This window comes from Cornus florida, unplaced genomic scaffold, assembly GCF_030987335.1.
Source record: "Cornus florida cultivar Cherokee Brave unplaced genomic scaffold, ASM3098733v1 CherokeeBrave_3.0.0_Hap2_Chr08, whole genome shotgun sequence".
In the NCBI taxonomy this organism is placed as follows: domain Eukaryota; kingdom Viridiplantae; phylum Streptophyta; class Magnoliopsida; order Cornales; family Cornaceae; genus Cornus; species Cornus florida.
The window spans coordinates 24,312,693-24,334,083 of NW_026775578.1; the positions used below are offsets into that span (position 1 = coordinate 24,312,693).

Sequence of the window (21,391 nt, forward strand, 5' to 3'; positions counted from 1 at the left end):
TATGGTGCAAACAAATAAATTTTTAAGAGGAAGAATGTGCCACGAAAGAAGAATGTACCACAATGGGGCTCCTCACATGATGCACACCATCTGACCACACCAACGACCCAGAAAGTACATTATTACCCATATATGTGGTTGTAACAGTAACAACAAAGGGCTGCCTTTGACCTAGTGAGTTAAAAGTAAGGACATTCGGCTCAACTTGGATCTCAAGTCCTGCAGGGGCTACCACAGTTGCCATGTAAGTGGACACCGGTGAACCAACATTTGTGACGGTCCTGTGGAAGATGCGGGTGACTGGGTTTTCAGACCGGAAAGATAGAGCAAATGAAGGATAATTTAGATCCCAAACAGTCCCATTGTTGGCTTTGGAGCAGCTGTTATTGTCTCTAGTGACAAGTTTCAATGACTTGGTGCTATAACCTTGCCCACACAAAAATTCTACACAGTCAAGCTCTCCGGCATCATATACTAAACCAGATTTTGCTGCTTTTATAGGATCAATATGACCTGCCCCGTATGCAAACTCAGCATAAGGATTAGTGACACTACTCATTAGACGAGCTGCAAAGAACAAAAGAAGCAACGCCATTAATCTTGAGTAACCTTAAGAGATATTCCAAATTATTTAATTACCTGTTGTCATCAGAGCAGACTTAATTGCCGCAGGGGACCATCCAAGGTTAAGAGATTTCACATATGCAGCTGCTCCGGTAGTATGTGGGCAAGACATGAATGTGACGGAGATTATATTGTATGAAACTACTCTTTTATCTCCCTCTATTCCTATCATAGTGGTAGCCTGTGACCATGCAGCAACAATGTTCACTCCAGGAACAGTTAAGTCAGGCTGCACAAGGAACAAGTGTTGCAATTTAAAACCAGAATATATATATATATATATATATATATATATATATATATATATATATATATATTTGTCTGTATGCATAAGATACCTTGAGAATATCCCTTGTAGTTGGGTTTGGTCCTTTGATGAAAATGAAATCACATATGGAGCCAATTCGTCTATGGTTTTCTTACTCTTTATTATAGATGCAGTTGGCTTCCTGTAGATCGAGTTAGTTTTATCCAAATTGTTAAATACATGTGCTGTGATCAATAAAGTGTCAAAAGAGAAGAAAAAAATTGTCTTGCAATCAATGTACCTAGTTGATTTTATGTACTCCCGAACACCACCGCCATCTCTCAAGTAGGAGGCAGGCAAAGGGAAAGTTCTACCATAACCATTGAAGCCTCCACGGGTCATTATTATACCTTTTGCACCCGCACGGAGTGGTTCTATTCCGTCAGTCATTGAATCATATAGAACTATTGTGCCTTCCACTAAAGTTTGGTCCAATGAGCGTAGGGCATTGCAGTACCTGCATTTCATGATCATTTTTACATGCATTTTCAAATCCTGAATAATATTCTATGACGCAACTACTAACTTTCTGATATTTTCCTTACCTGGAAACAGATCCATCATAACCAGCTCGAGTATTGGGTACGTTCCCGGCATAAACTAGAGGGTACTGATGGTTGAGCTCGAAAGTGTTTATAGAGACTCCCTACATGTAAAAAGAGTTCAGAACTATATCACAAAGCAAATTTGAAGGGCAAGAGATCGAAGAGGACATGTATGCTTGCTCACTTCATAAGATTTGTTGTTGCCCAACTGCACCATTGTGACAAACTTTCTGTCTATGGTGCTAGCAGCCCCTGAGAGTGACCATGGTGAGTAATTTGTGATGCTTTCAGGATCAGGACCCGAATTACCAGCAGAATTGGATGTGAGTATTCCGTTCTTCATAGAATGGAAAGCTCCAATGGCAATGGGATCTTCAAAGTAATCTGATGCAGATGACCCCTCAACTGAAAGTGATATTATATCAACTCCATCAGCAATTGCATCATCAAATGCTGCAAGGATATCCGCGTCTGAACAACCATAAGTCCAAAAAATCTTGTACACAGCAATGCGAGCCAAGGGAACCCCTCCCCGAGCTATACCCATGCCCAAGCCTAATAAGCTTGCACCGCTCACTAAGTGCCCTGCTGCTGTAGATGCAGTGTGTGTCCCATGACCATCTTTATCTCTTGGTGAATGAAATTCTCCTGGAGGTATTGGTCCTTCGCTGTGGTAGTATTTCGCTCCAATAATTTTACTGCAAAACATTCAAAATTTTAATATATGCATTCTTGTACTTAATTTATGGGTATGTAATTGCATTGGTATGTACTTGTTGCAAGTGAAATCTGTTGAGGATTGGCAAGACCCTCCCATTTGGTTGGAATCGGACCATATCCCGCGTCATCGAAACTCTCAGATTCAGGGCAAATCCCAATGTCAAACACTCCGACAATGATGTCGCTTTCAACGTTGACCTGCTTGTAACTCCTTGAGGGAAGCCCATGGAGTCCCATAACTTTGTTGTGTGGAGTTTCTTCTTTTCATTAGGGAACACTGACACTACTCCTTCCATGCCTGAATTATTATTTTTTTAGTTTTAAAGTTAAACAAGAGTTGAAGACATTGAGGACAAACAAATTATGGGAGAGATTAAGCAATTAACTGAAATTACAAATCACCCACCGGCTATTTTCTCCTTCTCTTCCTTTGTCAGCTTTGCTACAAACCCATTAAAGTTCCTCTTTTAGCTATGGAGTAAAGATTCTGATGCCCGCCTACTGATGAATGCATCCAGTTATATATAAATATGTTAGTTAATATAAATTTCAAACTTCTAACAACTTTGATGCATATAAAATTGGGAATACTACACCAACATGGAGTTAGTCATCCTTAATGATCGAGTAGATTATTTTAGAAATTTATTTTTCATTTGGTTGAATTAAGTGGGTGTAACTTGGACGGGCTGACCCAACTCAATCCGAACTCGTCCAAAAAATTTGGAACTTGGAATTTTAAATTAACAAATCGAGCTCAATTCAAGTTAGATTTTATCAAAACCCAAACTTTTCGAGTTATGTTGGATTGAACGCAACCCGAATTCCAAAATTAAACAATTCTACAATTCTTAGTCGTTGAATAATTATGATACAATGACTAATGTCATACACTCAAATCAATACGTTGACGAACCCTAACTTTTTCTCTCCTCATCTTTCTCCTATCTCTAGATCGCCTCCCATTCTTTTCTCTCTTTCCACACCAATTGGTACCAATCTCCGAGCTTCAGTGTAACGCACTGGCTAAAAATAATGGATCCTTTTACTTGATGGACATTTGTGGTTATCATATTTTGTTCCTCCTCCTTTCTCTATCTTTCTCTTCTTTCCATATTGATCTCTTTATCAATCCATCTCAGTTTTTAGATCACTTACCAACTTTTCTCTCCATATGGGTAAGATCTGCTTGTTCTCTATTATGTATGCAAATGTGGTAGATCTGCTTGTTCTCTTTTTTTTCTCTCTCTCTCTCAATCCAAATACGTGAACCTTTAAATTTGGTTTGGTTTCTGATTCTAACACATTCATTAACTAATTTTTGAAAGAAAATATATATATATATATATATATATATATGAATTCACACTTGCGAAGGAAAGGAAAATAAAACAAAGTTTGGTTCTTACATGCACAATCAAAATTCATATCAAAATTGAAAATTGATTAGTACTTGCTCATTCATATTTTTATTTATTAATTATTCTTCATGATTTTAAGTCGAAAATTGGAGAAGCACCCGTTGAAGTTGCAAAAACTGAAGCACCTGTTGAAGTGTCAAATTATTTATTAAAAGTGTTTCAATTTGTTTTTTTGTGTTCCTTATTATGCCTTTATAAGATTTCTATTGTAATACAAAGGAAATGATTTGCTTGATTAAGTGATGTATGGATGTTCTACCTTTGCAATGCTAAAGAAATTCAACCAAGAAAAATGGTAAGTATTAATGAATTGCAAAATAAAATTTTTATTAAAAATTTGATGTTTCCAAACATGGAAAAAAAGAAAATGTGATTTGCATATGTGAGAAAAAAGGTTGACCCATTTAAACCGCCCAACCCGTCTAAAAGAATTGGGTTCGAGTTATGGGAGAGCCCAAATCTAAGTTGACCTTAAGTTGGTCAAACCCAACCCAATTTCGGGTTGAGGTCGGATTGAGATGGGCTGGGATGGGCCTGCCCAACATACACCCTAGAATTAAGTAGGTCGAGGTCAAAAATGTCCAAATGTCCTCTAAAACTCTTATTCAAAAATACTAAATTTTCCTTCTTAAATAAAATAATCCCTTTGCCCTATCAAATTAAGATTCTTGAATTAACATGTTAAATAAAAAAAATAAATCAATCAATCTTTAAATGAAATAATTGAAATATCTAATTAAATTGGAATCAATGGACAAAGCCAACGGCTGATGATGACACAGTTTGGACTTGTATAGATCATATGGTCAGCAAAGATTATTCAACTGACATGGTTTACTCTTACAACTCCAGTAGAACAAGCTCACAGGACCAGACGTACAGATCTACAACTACCCTACACAAACATGCACCCCTAAAATTCTGATTCTTATTTAAGTGATGAAATGTGGTTGATCCTTGGGGTTCTCAACTTCTCATCAGTTGTGTGTTTTTTTTTTTTTTTTTTTTTTTTTTTTTTTTTTTTTTTTTTGTACCTAATAAAATTAGAGGAAACATGCATTACATACAAATGCATAAGTGTCCAAACTAAGCTTACTATTTCGACAACTGGTGAAAAAGACTATGGGAAAAAAAACAGAACAAAGTAGTAAATTTTAATCGATCATCAACAATCATATGTACTTTGAAATTGCAGTTTGACATGTTTTTTTTTTAAAAGGTTGCAGTTTGACATGTTAATATATGGCATATGCTCTAAAAAACATATATAGACAAGCATATGTAGTGACCTGCCAACAACTTCCTGTACCATGCTCTGATGAAGGAATGATGCAGAGATATGACCCTTGGGGCGGTCACCCATGTACACAATGTATACCTGCAACCACAAAATGATCAGTTCTAACTAATTCCATCACCACTCATGTTTCTATTATATGTGTGTGTGTGTGTTGAGCAATGCAGGCTCAAATACATATTTTTGGTACCATCCTCGAAACTAAGACGTACCATAAAACCAATAAGTTGATACGAGGTCTCACTATCAACGTCTTGGTGTTATAAAAAATAATGTTTCTCGATGACGTTTGTTGATAATGCAACTAACAACAAGCCTTGTTCATAGCATAATGATCAAGCCCTAAAAACATTAAAAGCAATATGAAACATAATATAGATATAAACATGCCTTTTGATCTCCGTCGTACGCTCTGGTGCAGCTATTAAGTAGAGCACAAGTGAGGCTGATCAGGATAAGCCATGAACGAGGAGACGTTTGAGTTTGACTAGCCATTGGAGAGGTCTCTCCAGAGCTTTAGCTCTATAGCTGATGTTTCCATGCAACAAACAATTTTTGGTTTATAACAAGAGGAGGTTAAAATAGTAAAATCATGTATAGCATTTTGGAAAAGGGTAGTTTCTCTCCGAGCACCCGGAATCACATGTATCTCAAATTCAAAAGATTTCTAATTCTTGCATATTTGGCAGAGCATTTTTTTTTTCCTGCCTAATTCCACATCAACCACAGTTCAACTTTTTCTAATTTCACACACAAAGTCATCCATACGAGTAGATATTGTATGTGTCAAGCACGCCATGTCATTTATGTACCCATCCAATGACAATGGGTTATTTAAAAAAAAGTTAGCTTACCTAGTTATAAAGTTGCTGATAATGAGATACTATGTTATATTTCATTAGTCGGTACACTAATGACATGGAGCACTTGGCGCACTCAATATCTACTACATTTCCTTGATGAACCAATCTAAATGGCCTTGATGTCAGTTAAATTCTGTATTAATAACCAGCTGGTGTTCACATGGACTCAGTTATCAACCAACCACATCCTGAACTAATAAAAACCACCTTGATATCACTTGAATACGAATAACTAACTGGTGTTATAGCCTGTGTTCACATGGAGTCAATTAATGATATAAAATTTTAAAGAGAGTTACAAATATCTAATTATATAGTTCGTGTAAGGAAAATACACTATACATCACAAATATAATTCGCTATTTAGTATCTTGAATTAGGTGATTTCTTATTTGGTATCTTATATATGACTGTTATTATTATTATTATTTTTTTAATATAGAAAAGAGAAAAAATTAGCAAAACCTATCATTATAGAATCAAACCATAACATAACTCAACAACTTGAATTCAATAATGCTAGTAGATATCTTGGTTTAGCAGAAAACTCTTTCCGTTTAATCTTCAAATAATTCAAACTAGACTGTACTACAATTTTTTAGGATCGATGAATAGCCTCTTTCTCTAGTAAATAGAAACCATAATTTACATAATCTACTTAAAATTTCTTATAATTGTATTTTAACTTGATATTTTTTAATTATGATTAAATTTAAAAGAGATATCCAACCAAAATACAAAAAAGATAAGAGAGTGCAGCACTTCTTCTAATTATGCCAAAACTAATTATTTACTTTCAAGCTTACATCCACTTTTTCTAGCTAAAATTTTCCCTGTACATCATGCTGTAGGAGCATTTTGGACTCATAACGGATGGAATTCAACGTTGGAGAGCATTTGTACGAAGGGATGCCTATGATTTGTTTCACTGATCTAATGGTGAATGCCGGATATGTATGCCATGTTTGGAAAGTTCGGGTGCAGGTTAAGAATGAGTTCGAGAGAGAAGGAGAAGAGATGAGATAAAGAATTTCACTTTTGAAGGAGTAGGTTTCTAAAGAAGGGTGGCTCATCATATGAATTTCTTGAGAGCTTAATTAGTTATATCTCATCGTTTTGATAATTAATCTTTACTGAGTACTTATAACATTACTTTTGACCTGACATAAATATGTGTTATTTGTTTAGGGTTATTATCTTTTTTAAAATGAGAAAATTTTAAGAAATGCAGGAAAGGACCTAAAAAAAAAAAAAAAATAGTCACTGTTTGTAGATACCAGAATTAGTAGGATCACAATTGGATAGAGCCCTGAAACTTTTACACGACCAGTGAGGTAATAAACTTACTAAAAAATCATTCGAGACTCTCATGGTTTAAGTCATGATTTGAGGCTATTCAAAATTGAAAGGTGAAATGACTTCTTGAATGTTTCAAAGAAATAAGTGTGTGGAAGACAAGATTTAATGTGTTATGTCAGCCAAGGAAAAAATCTTCTTATTCTCCATCAAATACACCAGACTTGGCCAGGACTCGAGAGTAATTCTATACACCATCCACGTACATCCTAATTAATAATTAACGCCTTCATGTTGGTTGTGTGAGATATATTTTTGTAAATTGGCATATTTTGGTTACAAAACGAGTCCTAATCGAGTTGTACTTTCAGTTACTTTATAAGACTTGAAATCGATTGCGGAATTCAGATGTAGAATAGAGGAAAGTACTGTTGATCATCGAAAAGGAAAGAACAACACATTAGGATATCGTTTCCCGCTTAGGACACAATTACCTATATGGTAAATGTTCAGAGTTACCAAATATACAGACAATCCAAATTGAGTTTGGATTCTGTCAAGTGTGAACCGGTTCAAGATTTGGGAACGGGTTCTAGAGACTACACTGCGAAGAATACTTGCTGTCCTTTGGGAACCAGTAGCCAAAGTGGGAACCGGTTCCACAAGTCCTGAGTGCAACAGGTTTACAAGTTACCTTGTTCAGCTGAATCCCTTTTCGATTACACTTTCCTTCTAAAAGTCTTATGCACGAGATTTCCTTTATTTTATGAAGGAATAGGATCTTGCAAACCTCTATATAAACTATGACATACACAAGGTTTATTTTACGGCTTTTGTTATACAGATTCAATATTTTTAAAAGCCTTAGGAAGTTTTTTTTTCTTAGAAAATCAAAGTTGATTTTTCTGTAGTCTTCCTAGAACATACACATGTTCACCTAGTTAGGTTAGAGTTGTGGAGTTTGAATCCTGATCGTGATCATACAGTTGTATCAACATCGATCAAACGAAGCAGATCTTCTTCTATATCATTCAGATGATTGAAGAATAGAGGTAAACGCAATCACACTTTTGAAAGGGTTGGAGCATTCGTGGAGTGTTGTCTGATCTACCTGTTACTCTTCTACAAATATCAAGTGTCAATATGAGATCAAGTTGCTGTTGGACGAGGAGTCGCAAAGCCAGAGGATCGTCAGCGATTGGTGTGGTGTAGAATGATAGGGTGTGAGCTAGAGTCAAAGTTTGGTATACTTTGTTTCAAGCATAGTGGATTGGTTTACTTTGGACTGCACAGTCCACGAGGTTTTTCCCATAACAATTGACGTATTTTATCAACTGGGGTTTCCTCGCTAAAATTCTGGTGTCATCTCTAACTTTATACTTTGCATTATTTTATCTGCATGTGATTAACTGTTTAATTGTTAAAATATAAAATAAGCAAAGTTGTTAAGGACACAGATCTGTTTTCTAGAACAAACTAAAACTTTCTAAATAATTTCCGCTGCGTATTACTCATAATTTGGTATCAGAGCAAATCTCTATACACTGAGTTGATCCTTGTTGGAAAGTTTAGTTTTGTTGTTTGTTTTCAAAAATTATTTTTGATATCATGTCTTCTGCGTTGAAAGAAGGTGGTTCTAATCAACGTGGTCTTTTATTTGAAGTAGATAATTACAATTTTTGGAAATCAAAGATGAGAGCCTATTTGCAAAATTCTGGTGGTAAAACTTGGGCTATAGTTGAAACTGGCTATACACCTCCTACACTAGATACAACTGTGGATGATAAAGTAGTCAAAGAGTTAAAGGATACTTTTGCTTTTACTGCTATTGAAATTGAGCGTAATGATGCTAATGGCAAAGCGTTATATTCAATTATTAATTCTGTTGTTCCATCTGAATTTGCTAGAATTTCTGATTGTAAAACTGTTAAAGAAGCTTGGGATATTTTGTAGGTTACTCATGAAGGAACTTCAAAAGTGAAGTTGTCCAAAATCCAGTTGCTCTCTCATAAATTTGGTAACATTGTGATGAAAGAAGATGAATCATTTTCTGACTTTTATTCTAATCTTCTTGAAATAATTTCTAAACTACGTCACTTAGGGAAAAAAGTTAGTGATACAAAAATTTGTGAGAAAATCTTAAGGTCTTTACCTAAAAGATTTTAGATTAGGGTTGAAACCATATCTGAACATTGGGATTTGGCTACTTGTCAAGTTGATGAGATGGTAGGTTCATTAAAAACTTTTGAGATGCAGAATTTTGATTTAGGTCAGAAGGAGAAAAATCTTGCATTGAAATCTACACAGGCTGAGAATTCTGTGAATGACAACTCTGATAATGATCTGGCATTCTTGTCAAGACAATTCAGTCAGATTTTGTAGAGACAACAGAGGAGAAGGAATAGCAACAAAGCTAATCCTCAAAACTTTGACAAAATATCAAAGTTTAGGTTTAATGAAAAGAAAGAAGAAGAATCCAAAGAAATTGAATTCACATGCTGGAATTATGGTGGCAAAGGCCATACATCCACTGTTTGTCCTAGTCCTAAGAAAGAACAAAAGAATAGGAATAAAGGGAAAGCAATGAAAGTTTCTATGTTGAAAATTTTACTTTAAGTGATAGTGATTCTCTTCAGGATAATTCTAATGATTATTCTTATGTCACTTTTCTTGATAGAGGTCCTCATGTCGTGTCTTTATCTGATTATGATATTTCAGATAACGAAGCAAATGAAGTTCATGATAAACAGGTACAAGAGGCTGAAAAGGATGATGAAAGATTGAAGAAAATGGTCAAAGAAACTATTGAAATCAAATAGGCAATCAATAAGCTAGCAAAGGAGCTTATCCAAGCAAAAGGAGATAATGAAGATCTAAAGAAATAGATTGATGAAGGAAAAAGAAAAGCTTTTGAACGCGATTCTGTCATCATTGAGCTTGAAAAACAGATCATTATTCTGGAGGATAAGGTAAGTGTTGCTAACTCATTGAAGGAATGTCTTACTTTGAAAAATGATTATCTTGAAATTGAATTAAAGTCTGAACAGGATAAACTGAAAGGATTCAATTTGAGTCACAACAGTTTGAATAAGATAATCAACATGGGTAAGGATGTGAATGATAAAACAGGGTTAGGGTTTGTTAAAGGTTCATCTGGTAATCAAGGTAAAACAAATTTTGTTAAACCTGCTGTTATGCCTAAACCATGTTTGTCTGATGCATCACATTCTAATATGTCTTATGTGCCTAAATTGTTGCATTGCACTTTTTGTGGAAAGAATTGACATAAGAATAACTCATGTATTCAAAGGAAAAAGAAAGACTTTTTTAAAATTTATTCTCAAAATTCTTATGCTAAGAAAAATGGGCGTTCTAGGAAGAAAAAGAATGTGTCACCTAAGTTTTCTAAAGCTGATAATTTGCGTAAGAAAGAGGTAAAGGATGTTAAAGAATTTCAAGAGTTAAGAGAGATTTGTTTGGATCAAAAAGTCTGATTTGATCAAGTATGTGCCTATTAAGTCCGTTGAACAAGTTTCCAAAAGGACTTCACCTTTGAACTAAGTCCTATTAGATTTAGTGATCATGGCTTGTGTTTTAAAAGAAAAACTTTGTTGCCATTGGATCACTAGTTAGGGTTTAGTTTAGGGTTAAGTTTCTGATCATAGTCTTCATAAAATATCTGTGAAAATTCTTTCATTGAATTTATGATCTATCTTAAATGCAAATTTGGGCACATGATTTTTGATTAAAAATAGATTCTTGGTTTGTAATCTATACAATGAAAGTTCATTTGCATTGATTAAGGGATGTTTAGATTCAAATCTCTTAAATTCATAACATTTTGTGCACTAGTCCAAATTTGAGAAATTTGATTGAAAATCTTTAATTTGTTGACTAGGGTATATTGATCATAAAAGTTATAAAGGTTATTGTTTTAAAAAAAAAAAATATAGGAGCTTAAAAAATAAAAAAAACAATGAAAAAAATTCAGCTTGAAAAAAAAAGAAAAAATGCTGAATTCTTTGTTTAGGAAAAGGTTACCTATATATTGAGATGTGTTCGAACCATTAGACTTTGAAGAGGAGCTAAATGATTAAAAAGAAAGGTGGAGACAAATTGAATTGGGGAATTGTTGTCTGTTCTTTAGAGTGAAAGCCACCTAACTTAGAAAAATTGCTCAAAGACAATTTTATCTTGATGCTTTTCGATCAATATAGTTTAGACAATGATTTATTGTTAATTGATTGGAAATTGAGGAGATGGATTGCACACACATACTTGAACTTGCTAGATTGATTTCTAACTGTTTCATTAATATTTGCAAGTGAAAATTCATGTTGTGATTACTTCCTAAGAATTGAAATTGATTGACTAATCTGTGGTGTCAAGAATTTTTGTTCATAGATATCTCTATAATTCTCTGGAAATATGGATCAGGTATCGACTTGAAAGATTTTGGTAAACAAAAATTCAAAAAAGATTTTTGTTTTTAGCTTATAGTTTTTTTTTTTTTTTTTTTTTTTTTTTTTTTTTTTTGTGGTTTGATTTGATCATTGAGTGATTCAAAAGGTCCAAGGAAAAATATCTGAAAAAAATTCAAGTTTAGAATCCATACTAACCATTATCTACCAGTCCCCAAACGTCCTACCGGTTCTCCATTAAAACCTTCGAGGTTTTAGTTTCTGGAGGCTTGCTACCGGTACCTGATTCTCCTATCGGTTCCAGATTAAAAGTTCAAGCTTTATGTTACTGGAGGTTAGCTACCAGTACCCAAATGTTGGTACCGGTTCCCTAGTGGTCGAAATCCACTTTAAAGGCACTGCCCGGTGGGAATTGGTTCCCACTTTGGCAACCGATTCCTGGCAGCGAGATTCCATATAAAAGGAACCCAATTTGGATTATTGTTGGGCATTGTTGCATAGACCTTCTCTCTCTCTCTTATATGCTCTCTCATGATTCATGAAACCATACATATATACATCATATATATTATCTTAATCTTACATTATTATCATCATAATATTGCATAAACTTCATTAAATACTCGGATTTCAAGATGGATTAGAGTTTAAAGCTTGAAGTTCAAAGTTGAAGAGAGAAGTTTGGGATTGATATGTGTGTTAGAGGATTGGTTAAGTTGGGTTGGAGATTGGTGTTGCTTGAAGATATATATCCTAAGAAGGGATCTTGATAATAGAGTGCTTGTTTGATTGTTGATTTTTGGGGGTTTTGAATATTCAAACTTGTTTATTCAAGAACAAGTCATAAAGTGCACACCAACTATTTGTGAAAATTCCTAAGTGAACTTCAAAGCTTCAAACCAAAAATCTTGGAACTTGAAATGCCTCCCAAATTGTCTCGAAAGGACAAAGGCAAAGGAATTGCATCTCCACCACTTCTGAAAAGAGCTCAAACCACAATTTCTATCCAGGAACCCCAAGATTCAACGGCACCAAGGGACAATTCAAGGGATGCTCCCGTTCATTCTAGCTCGCTATCTACTGAGATACCACCTGGGTATCCATCCGTTTCTGACATAGGGAAGATACAGTTTGCTCAAGAACACTTCTACAATGATCTTGCTTGGGAAGTGTACAACAAAGTGTACAAGGACGGTCCAATTAAGTCAGAACGGAATGTTAATTTGAAGAAGCTTCAAAACAGTCCAGGAAAGAAGTTAGTGGATTACATTGAGAAGCATAAGTGGTTATTCTTTACCACCATGGTAAATTCTTACAGTCCAGATCTAGTGCACTACTTTTACTCAAATATCCGTACCGTTCATGATTCGGGATATTTTGAGGTTTCTTTATTTGGAAAAGACTATATTGTGCATAATGAAGTGATTGGAAAAGTTCTCGGACTTCCCAAGAATTTTGCTAATACAAGATACCATCTACCATTGGCTCACTCTGAGTTGAAGTGGGAAGATGTCTGCAATGGGCTGTGTGTTCCAGACTCTCCTAGGTTTCCCGATTACATTCCTAATCGGTATTTGACAGATGAGGCGGCTTTCCTAAATTTGTTTGCCATAGCAAATTTGGGGTACTTCGGGAAGAAGGATGTGATTTCTGTAGATCATGCTAAGGTAATTTATCTTTTATCCATTGATGCTGATATCTATCTTGACTCTTCTATTTATGGCATGATGGTGGCACATTATAAGAGCAACACGAAGAAGAAGTCCTCTCCATTCCCTATGATCATTATGGGGTTATATCAGCACTTTGAGATCCCGCTACCTCCTCGTGCTCACCAGGTTGAGATTATGTCCGAGATGGATGTAAGGCCATTTAATAAGTCTAAAACTGCAAGAGCTTCGTCAAGGCAAGCTAGCAGGGGTATAACATCTTCTACATCTGCTCTTGCGGAGGTTGTTCAATTCTTTCCTACCAAGAGAGCGTTCAACACTTTGGATGCCAACCTTCTCTACTCTTTGCTTCTTCAAAATCAGAAGGCGTTAATGGATGCCGTTTTAGATCTCCAAGAAGTACGGTTGCTTAAGGAGCAGAGGACATGCACTACATCTGAGGATGTTTACAGACCGGCCCCTCTAGATCCATTACTTATAGCTGAAGATGATAGGGATGAGGAGGCTAAGACAGAGGCGGATAATGAGGATGATGAGGGTGATGATGATGCCAATGGGAGTGACACTGCTGATGGTGATGAGGATATTCCAACATCTCGAGTTCCGTTTGCTGGAGATGATCCTACTGCTTGATTTTCTATTCATCCATGCATCATTTTTGTTCAGTTTATACATTGTCATTGTTTGATATTTTTGGATATTTTACTTTGACTTATGGCATGTATTAAACTGATTTTGGTTTACTCTATTTTCGTATTATTTCTCTCTGATTATTTTGCTATTACTTTGTCAATTTTGTTCCAAAAAGGGGGAGAACAAGATTACATTAAGGGGAAGAAATAAATTTTTGGATCATTAATTCAGGGGGAGTTTTTAACTTGTTTTATTAAACTTTCACTGGTAGTTTTACTTGATCCATGTGCAGGAATTCAGGTGAACTTTTGTCCAATAGCAGAAGAGAACAGAGATAAACAAATTCCGTGTTTCCTTAAACAATTGTAATTTATTTTTTTGCTTTGGGTAGATTATAAATTGATTTTAGGGTTTTGTTATGAAATTGTCGAAGGGGGAGATTGTGAGATATATTTTTGTAAATTGGTATATTTCGGTTACAAAACGAGTCCTAGTCGAGTTGTACTTTCAGTTACTTGATAAGACTTAACATCGACTGCGGAATTTAGAGGTTGAACAGAGGAAAGTATTGTTGATCATCGAAAAGGAAAGAACAACACATTAGAACATCGTTTCCCACTTAAGACACAATTACCTATATGGTATATGTTCAGAGTTACCAAATATACAGACAATCCACATTGAGTTTGGATTATGTCAAGTGGGAACCGGTTCAAGATTTGGGAACCGGTTCCAGAGACCACACTGCGAAGAATACTTGCTGTCCTTTGGGAACTGGTAGCTAAAGTGGGAACTGGTTCCACAAGTCCTGAGTGCAACAAGTTTACAAGTTACCTTGTTTAGCTGAATCCCTTTTTGATTCCACTTTCCTTCTAAAAGTCCTATGCACGAGATTTCCTTTATTTTATGAAGGAATAGGACTTTGCAAACCTCTATATAAACCATGTCATACACAAGGTTTATTTTACGGCTTTTGTTATACAGATTCAATATTTTTAAAAGCCTTAGGAAGTTTCTTTCTCTCAGAAAATCAAAGTTGATTTTTCTGTAGTCTTCCTAGAACATACACATATTCACCTAGTTAGGTTAGAGTTGTGGAGTTTGAATCCTGATTGTGATCATACAGTTATATCAACATCGATCAGACGAAGCAGATCTTCTTTTATATCATTCAGACGATTGAAGAATAGAGGTAAACACAATCACACTTTTGAAAGGGTTGGAGCATTCGTAGAGTGTTGTCTGATCTACCTGATACTCTTCTACAAATATCAAGTGTCAGTCTGAGATCAAGTTGCTGTTGGACGAGGAGTCGTAAAGCCAGAGGATCGTCAGCGATTGGTGTGGTGTAGAATGATAGGGTGTGAGCCAGAGTCAAAGTTCGGTATACTTTGTTTCAAGTATAGTGGATTGGTTTACTTTGGACTGCACAGTCCACGAGGTTTTTCCCACAACAGTTGACGTATTTTATCAATTGGGGTTTCCTCGCTAAAATCCTGGTGTCATCTATAACTTTATACTTTACATTATTTTATCTGCATGTGATTAACTGTTTAATTGTTAAAACATAAAATAAGCAAAGTTGTTAAGGACACAGATCTGTTTTCTAGAATAAACTAAAACTTTCTAAATAATTTCCGCTGCGTATTACTCACAGGTTGAATATGATTGACGATTCCACACACCACTCACATCCTTGATCAATAAATAGCCTCTAAAGTTAGTTGAATATGATTCACTAGCTCCTGCCATATTAATTTATTGTTGGTATTATTATAGACTCAATTGCGTAAGGTTTTGTTCGTTCTATTATTCCTGGGAATTACAGGTTCAAAATAAAAACTCGTCATGTGAAGGTGAGGCTGCATGTATTATAAGAAGACTCGGATGGATCCATCTCTTCCACGTGAGGAGAAGAAGTGGAATTGCATGTGAATCTGCATTATCATCTCCTTTGTCTACATGTTTCACACTCATCTTTCAAATATTTTCACCAGCTTTCTCTTCCACCTAACAATAAGTACATTAATTACTTCAAAACAAACTCGGCTGGTCCCAATTTTAGGATAAGTGTGGACTGATTATATAAGCAATCTCTATCATTTCCATAATGAAGATTCCCAACAAGAATTGCTAGTTCATCCTGAGGCTTTTAGACTCAACGGATAGAATTCAACATTAGAGAGCATTTGTCAAGGAGTTCCAATAATTTGTTCCCGTTGTTTCAGTGAGTATCAGTTGGTGAATGCCATGTTTGGAGAGTTGGGATACAATTGGAGAATGGGATGGAGAGAGGGAAGAGGTGGAAAGAGCATTCAGAAACCTAAAGGTGGAGAGTAAAAGGGAAGAGATGTGAAAGACAATAACGTGTTTGTAGGAAAAGGCAGATTTTTGTCTCAAGAAAGGTGGCTCTTCATACCAATTCTTAGAATGTTTGGTCAATTAGAAGTTGTCATTCTAATCTTATTTTCTGACTTGGGGCTTATTCACAAATTGTATTATTGATCCTTTTGCTTTTCTACCATTAATGTGTATACTTGAAATCCAACTGGCTAGCTATCAATGAATAAAGTCGGCAATTTCTTCATTGTGATCCAAAACACACCATGTTTCTCTTTTATTTCATTTTGTAACTAGGAAACATGCTCGTACATAAGAGTTTACATATGGTGCAAGCATATATAAATTTTCAAGAGGAAGAATGTGCCGCAATGGGGCTCCTCACTTGATGCACACCATCTGACCACACCAATGACCCTGAAATTACATTATTATCTATAAATGTGGCCATGACAGTAACCACAAAAGACTTCTTCTGACCTAGTGAATGAAAAATAAGGACATTCGGCACAACTTGGATTTGAAGGCCTGTGGGGGCTACCACAATTGCCTTGTAAATGGACACATGTGAACCAACATTTGTGACGGTCCTGTAGAAGACACGGGTGATGGGTTGTCTAGTTTGAGAAGTCAGAGCAAAAGTAGGATAATTTAGATCCCAAACAGTTCCAGTGTTGACTGCAGAGCAACTGCTACTGTCTCCAGTGACATTTTGCAATAACTGGGTGCTATAACCTTGGCCACACAAAAATTTCACATAGTCAAGCTCTCCGGCATCATATACTAAACCGGGTTTTACTGCTTTTAATGGATCAATATGACCTGCCCCGTACGCAAACTCAGCATCAGGATTAGTGACACTGCTCATTGGAAGCGCTGCAAAGAACAAAAGAAGCATATTTACTTTATTTTTGTTTGGGATTGCTTGATAACACCCCTCAAGAGAAATTAGTTGTTATTTGATTACCAGTTGTCATAAGAGCAGACTTAATAGCAGCAGGAGACCATCCAGGGTTAAAAGATTTCACATAGGTAGCTATTGCAGTTACATGTGGGCAAGCCATGGATGTGCCGGAGATTATATTGTATGGAACTACTCTTGCATCTCCTTGAATTCTCGTCACACTGGTACCCTGTGACCAAGCAGCAACAATGGACACTCCAGGAGCAGTTAAGTCAGGCTGCACAAGATCGAACAAAGTGTTGCAATTTAAAACCAGAACATATATATGTGTGTGTGTGTGTAACATACCTTGAGAATGTCCCTTGTAATTGGGTTTGGCCCCCTTGATGAAAATGAAGCAACATATGGAGCCAATTGGTCTCTAGTCTCCATACTCTTCATTATAATTGCGGTTGGACTACTGTAGAGTAAGTAGGTCATTAAATGTGTTGTGTTTAGAGAAAAAATATTGTCTTAAAGTCTATGTACCTTGTTGATCTTATGTAATTAAAAACCTGAGTGGCATCGTTCAAGCCCAAGTAGGAGGCAGGCAAAGGGTAAGAATGGTAAGAATCTCCAATGCCTCCATCGGACGTCGTTATGGTACCGACTGCACCCGCGTGGAATGCTACTGATCCGTCACTATCTTTTTCACATAGAACGGTTTTGCCACTAACTGAAAGTATGTTCAATGAATTTGAGATGTTGCAATACCTGCATTTCATGATCAATTTTTAATGCATTTTCCAATCCTCAAATTGAGAAAATTTGATCAACATTTATTTTCTTACTTGGAATGGTCTCCATTAAAACCCGCTTGGGTATTCGGTACATCCCCAGCATAAACTAGAGGGTACGAATAGTTGACCGCAAAAGTGTTTATAGAGACTCCCTACATGTCGAAAGAGTTTATAAAGCACATTCAAAAGGCAAATTCATTAGATGACATAAATCAAACAGGTGTCCCTCAAAAATTGGAAGTCTCAGTAGGATTATATATATATGGTAATAAGTATAATTGCCCACCGTATAAATCATATTGTTGCCCAACTGAACCCCTGTCTCAAACTTTCTGTCTATGGTGCTAGCAGCCACTGAGAGAGACCATGGTGAGTAATTTCTGATGCTTTCAGCAAAAGGACCTGAATTACCGGCAGAATTGGATGTGAGTATTCCGTTTTTCATGGCATGGAAAGCTCCAATGGCAGTGGTATCTTGGAAGTAATTCAAGGGAAGTGAGTCCCTCTCACGTCCAACCGAAAGTGATATAATATCAACTCCATCAGCAATTGCTTCATCAAATGCTGCAAGGATATCTGCATCTGAACACCCGTCAGTCCAACATACCTTGTACACAGCAATCCGAGCTGAGGGAACCCCTCCCCTTGCTGTACCCTTGCCTAACCCTAATAAGCTTGCGTCGTTCACAACGCGCCCTGCTGCTATAGATGCAACGTGTGTCCCATGACCATTTCTATCTCTTGGTGAACTATAATCTGCTGCAGGGATCGCTCCTCCTATATGGAAGTATTTAGCTCCTATAATTTTACTGCAAAGTATTCAAAATTTTAGTGGCAGATAACACAAGCAATTAATTATGTATATATATATATATATATATATATATATATATATATATTCATGCATTCATATAATTAATTGGTATGTACTTGTTGCAAGTGAAATCTGTTGAGGAGAATTGGCAAGAGCCCCTCCATTTGCTTGGAATCGGACCAATTCCCGTGCCATCAAAACTGTCAGATTCAGGCCAAATTCCAGTGTCAAGCACTCCGATAATGATGTCGCTTTCAACTGGGCTTCTTGGAACTTGTTGTGGGAAGGCCATGAAGTCCCATGACCTTGTTGTGTGGAGTTCCATCTTTTCATTAGGGAATACTGACATTACTCCTTCCATGACTATAATTTTTTAATTTATAAGTTAAAAGCAGAGTTAATTAGGATAGGAGGGGGCTGAGGACAAACAAATATGGGATATATTACGTAATTAAATGAAAATTATAAACCACCCACTCGCTATTTTCTCCTTCTCTTCCTCTGACAGCTTTGCTACAAACCCATTAAAGCTCCTGTTGTAGCTATACAATAAAGATACTGATGCCCTACTGTTAAATGCATCCAGTTATATATAAAAAGTTAGTTAATAATATACAGTAAATTTCAAACTTTCAACATTTTTGATGTATAGATGTATAGGGATGTATGTCCAGTTTCTTCTGAGAGATCATGTTATCATCTTTTTCGACATTTTAACCATGTTATAATCACAGTTTGCTTAGCAAGTGCAGGAATAAGAATATGGGATGATATGTCGTTAGGACTGCAAATGAGCAGAGACGTTCGCGAACGGCTCGGACTGGCTCGAGAATTCGGCCTTACAAAACCCACTTAAGTTTTTTATTTTTGAAAGGTGGAGCCCACTTAGGTTGTTACTAAATTTCCACTGCCTTTTGACATAATCAGTTAATGTTATGGAATATGCTATAAACACACACACACACACACACACTAGTATATGGAGTGACCTGCCAACAACTTCCTGTAGCATGCTCATGTGAAGGAATGATGCAGAGAGACGACCCTTGGGGCGGTCACCCATGTACACAATGTAAACCTGCAACAACAAAATTATTAGTTCTAACGAATTCTATCAGCACGTACTGATCTTTCTAAACCAACATCAAACAATTAATCTCAGAATATATTCTATGTGTGTGTGTGAGCGCAATGCAGCCTCAAAAACATATCTTTGGTAGTATCCTCGGAACTGAGATATACCTTAAAACCAATAAGTTGATAACGAGGTATCACTATCAACATATTCGTCTTACAAAAAGTAACATTTCTGGATGAAGTTTGTTGACAATACAACTATTCATAGCCCAATGATCAAGCTCTAAAAACATTATAAGCAATATGAATCATAATATATATATATATACACACACACACACATGCCTTTTGATCTGCATCAGAGCATCTGATGCAGCTAATAAGCAGAGCACAAGTGAGGCTGATCAGGATAAGCCATGAAGGAGGAGACGTTTGACTAGCCATTAGAGAGGTCTTTCCAAAGCTTGAGCTCTATTGCTGATATTTCCTTGCAACCAACAAATAGCCTTTTTATAAAAAGAGGTTGTTTATGTATTTCGAATTCAAAAGTTTCTTAAAAAAAAAATTAAAACAATTTACTCGCACATTTTGTTTGAGGCTCAAAGCGTTCTCCCCTCCCTTAACTCGTTGGTAAAACCTTTCCAATTCTTACATATTTGTTTATTTTATTTTAATTTTTTTAATTTTAATTTTAATTTTATTATTATTATTTTGACAGTTCCATGTTTTTCTAATTTCACACACCAATCACACATCATGGACCAATAACTATTTTTTACAATACACACGTCAAATGAAGGTACGCCTAATCCACCAACTTACAAAACACACGTCAAATGAAGGTACGCCTAATCCACCAACCAAGTCAAAATCTCATTATCACGGCAGCCCTTAAACAATGCAACCACATTAATTATCACGTGTATATCCCGTGCTTCTCTGGACGAGAATAATACGAGGACAATTCCGGATTTCAACATCAATTATCCAGCATTCATAGGTATAAAAAAAAAATTTAATTATCTGGTCAAACAAAATTACGCCAAACAAACCCCTAATCGATCATGTTGTTTAGGGGTGCATAAGTACCAAGTTGAGTTGAATTGGTAAATCAAATATAATTTACTAATTTGATTCGATTTTTTTACGGTTCAAATCAATTTGATCTGAATCCAAAAAAATATTGAACCATTTATAAAATGCTTGGTTTTGATTTATTTGTGTGTTTGGTAAAAGAAAAGTGAAAGAAAGGTGAAAGAGTAAAAAGTGAAATGGAAGGGGAAAAAAACAAATGTGTGAAATGTGAGAGAGATATTTAAGTGTTGTCTTGTGTGTATAAAGATATATTTATAATAAATATAATATTAAAGTAGATATTAATACAAAGAAATAGATAACATGAAAAAGAGAAAGTTGTAAAGATAGAGAGAGAAAACTGCTTTGTATTTTTCACACATTCTATTGTATACAGAGAAGCCTATTTATAGGCATCATGTGCGTGGACAGCAAGCAACTTCTTGCATAAGCTGAACTGTCACCCAAGGCGTCTTGTATAAGCTGCTGCCACAACCAAAATATATACAACACTCTCTCTTGGGGTCCACTGTACAAACTTGCCAAGAAAAACCGATTGGGACAAAATCCTAGCGAAGGAAAAAGAGTACAGTATTATTATGTATC

The 21,391-nt window shown here is 35.8% G+C and overlaps 1 protein-coding gene and 1 pseudogene across 2 annotated transcripts; both read right to left on the reverse strand.

Annotated features, from left to right (window-relative positions):
• Positions 1-22: 22 nt before the first annotated feature.
• Positions 23-5,409, reverse strand: LOC132269887 (cucumisin-like; annotated as a pseudogene).
• Positions 5,410-16,404: 10,995 nt separating this feature from the next.
• On the reverse strand, positions 16,405-20,185 carry LOC132270872 (cucumisin-like). 2 transcript variants are annotated; one of them, XM_059772081.1, is made up of 10 exons: positions 20,057-20,185; positions 19,624-19,712; positions 19,112-19,203; positions 18,751-18,997; positions 18,107-18,629; positions 17,872-17,972; positions 17,570-17,794; positions 17,390-17,501; positions 17,105-17,318; positions 16,405-17,013 (listed from the first exon to the last, which is right to left on the reverse strand). In XM_059772081.1, exons 1-10 carry the CDS (start codon positions 20,153-20,155, stop codon positions 16,487-16,489), a joined length of 2,229 nt encoding a protein of 742 aa, XP_059628064.1. In that variant the 5' UTR covers positions 20,156-20,185; the 3' UTR covers positions 16,405-16,486. The 2 variants fall into 2 exon arrangements, with proteins under 2 accessions (XP_059628064.1, XP_059628062.1); XM_059772079.1 differs by lacking the exons at positions 19,112-19,203; positions 19,624-19,712; positions 20,057-20,185 and having other exon boundaries at positions 17,390-17,498; positions 18,751-18,990.
• Positions 20,186-21,391: the final 1,206 nt, after the last annotated feature.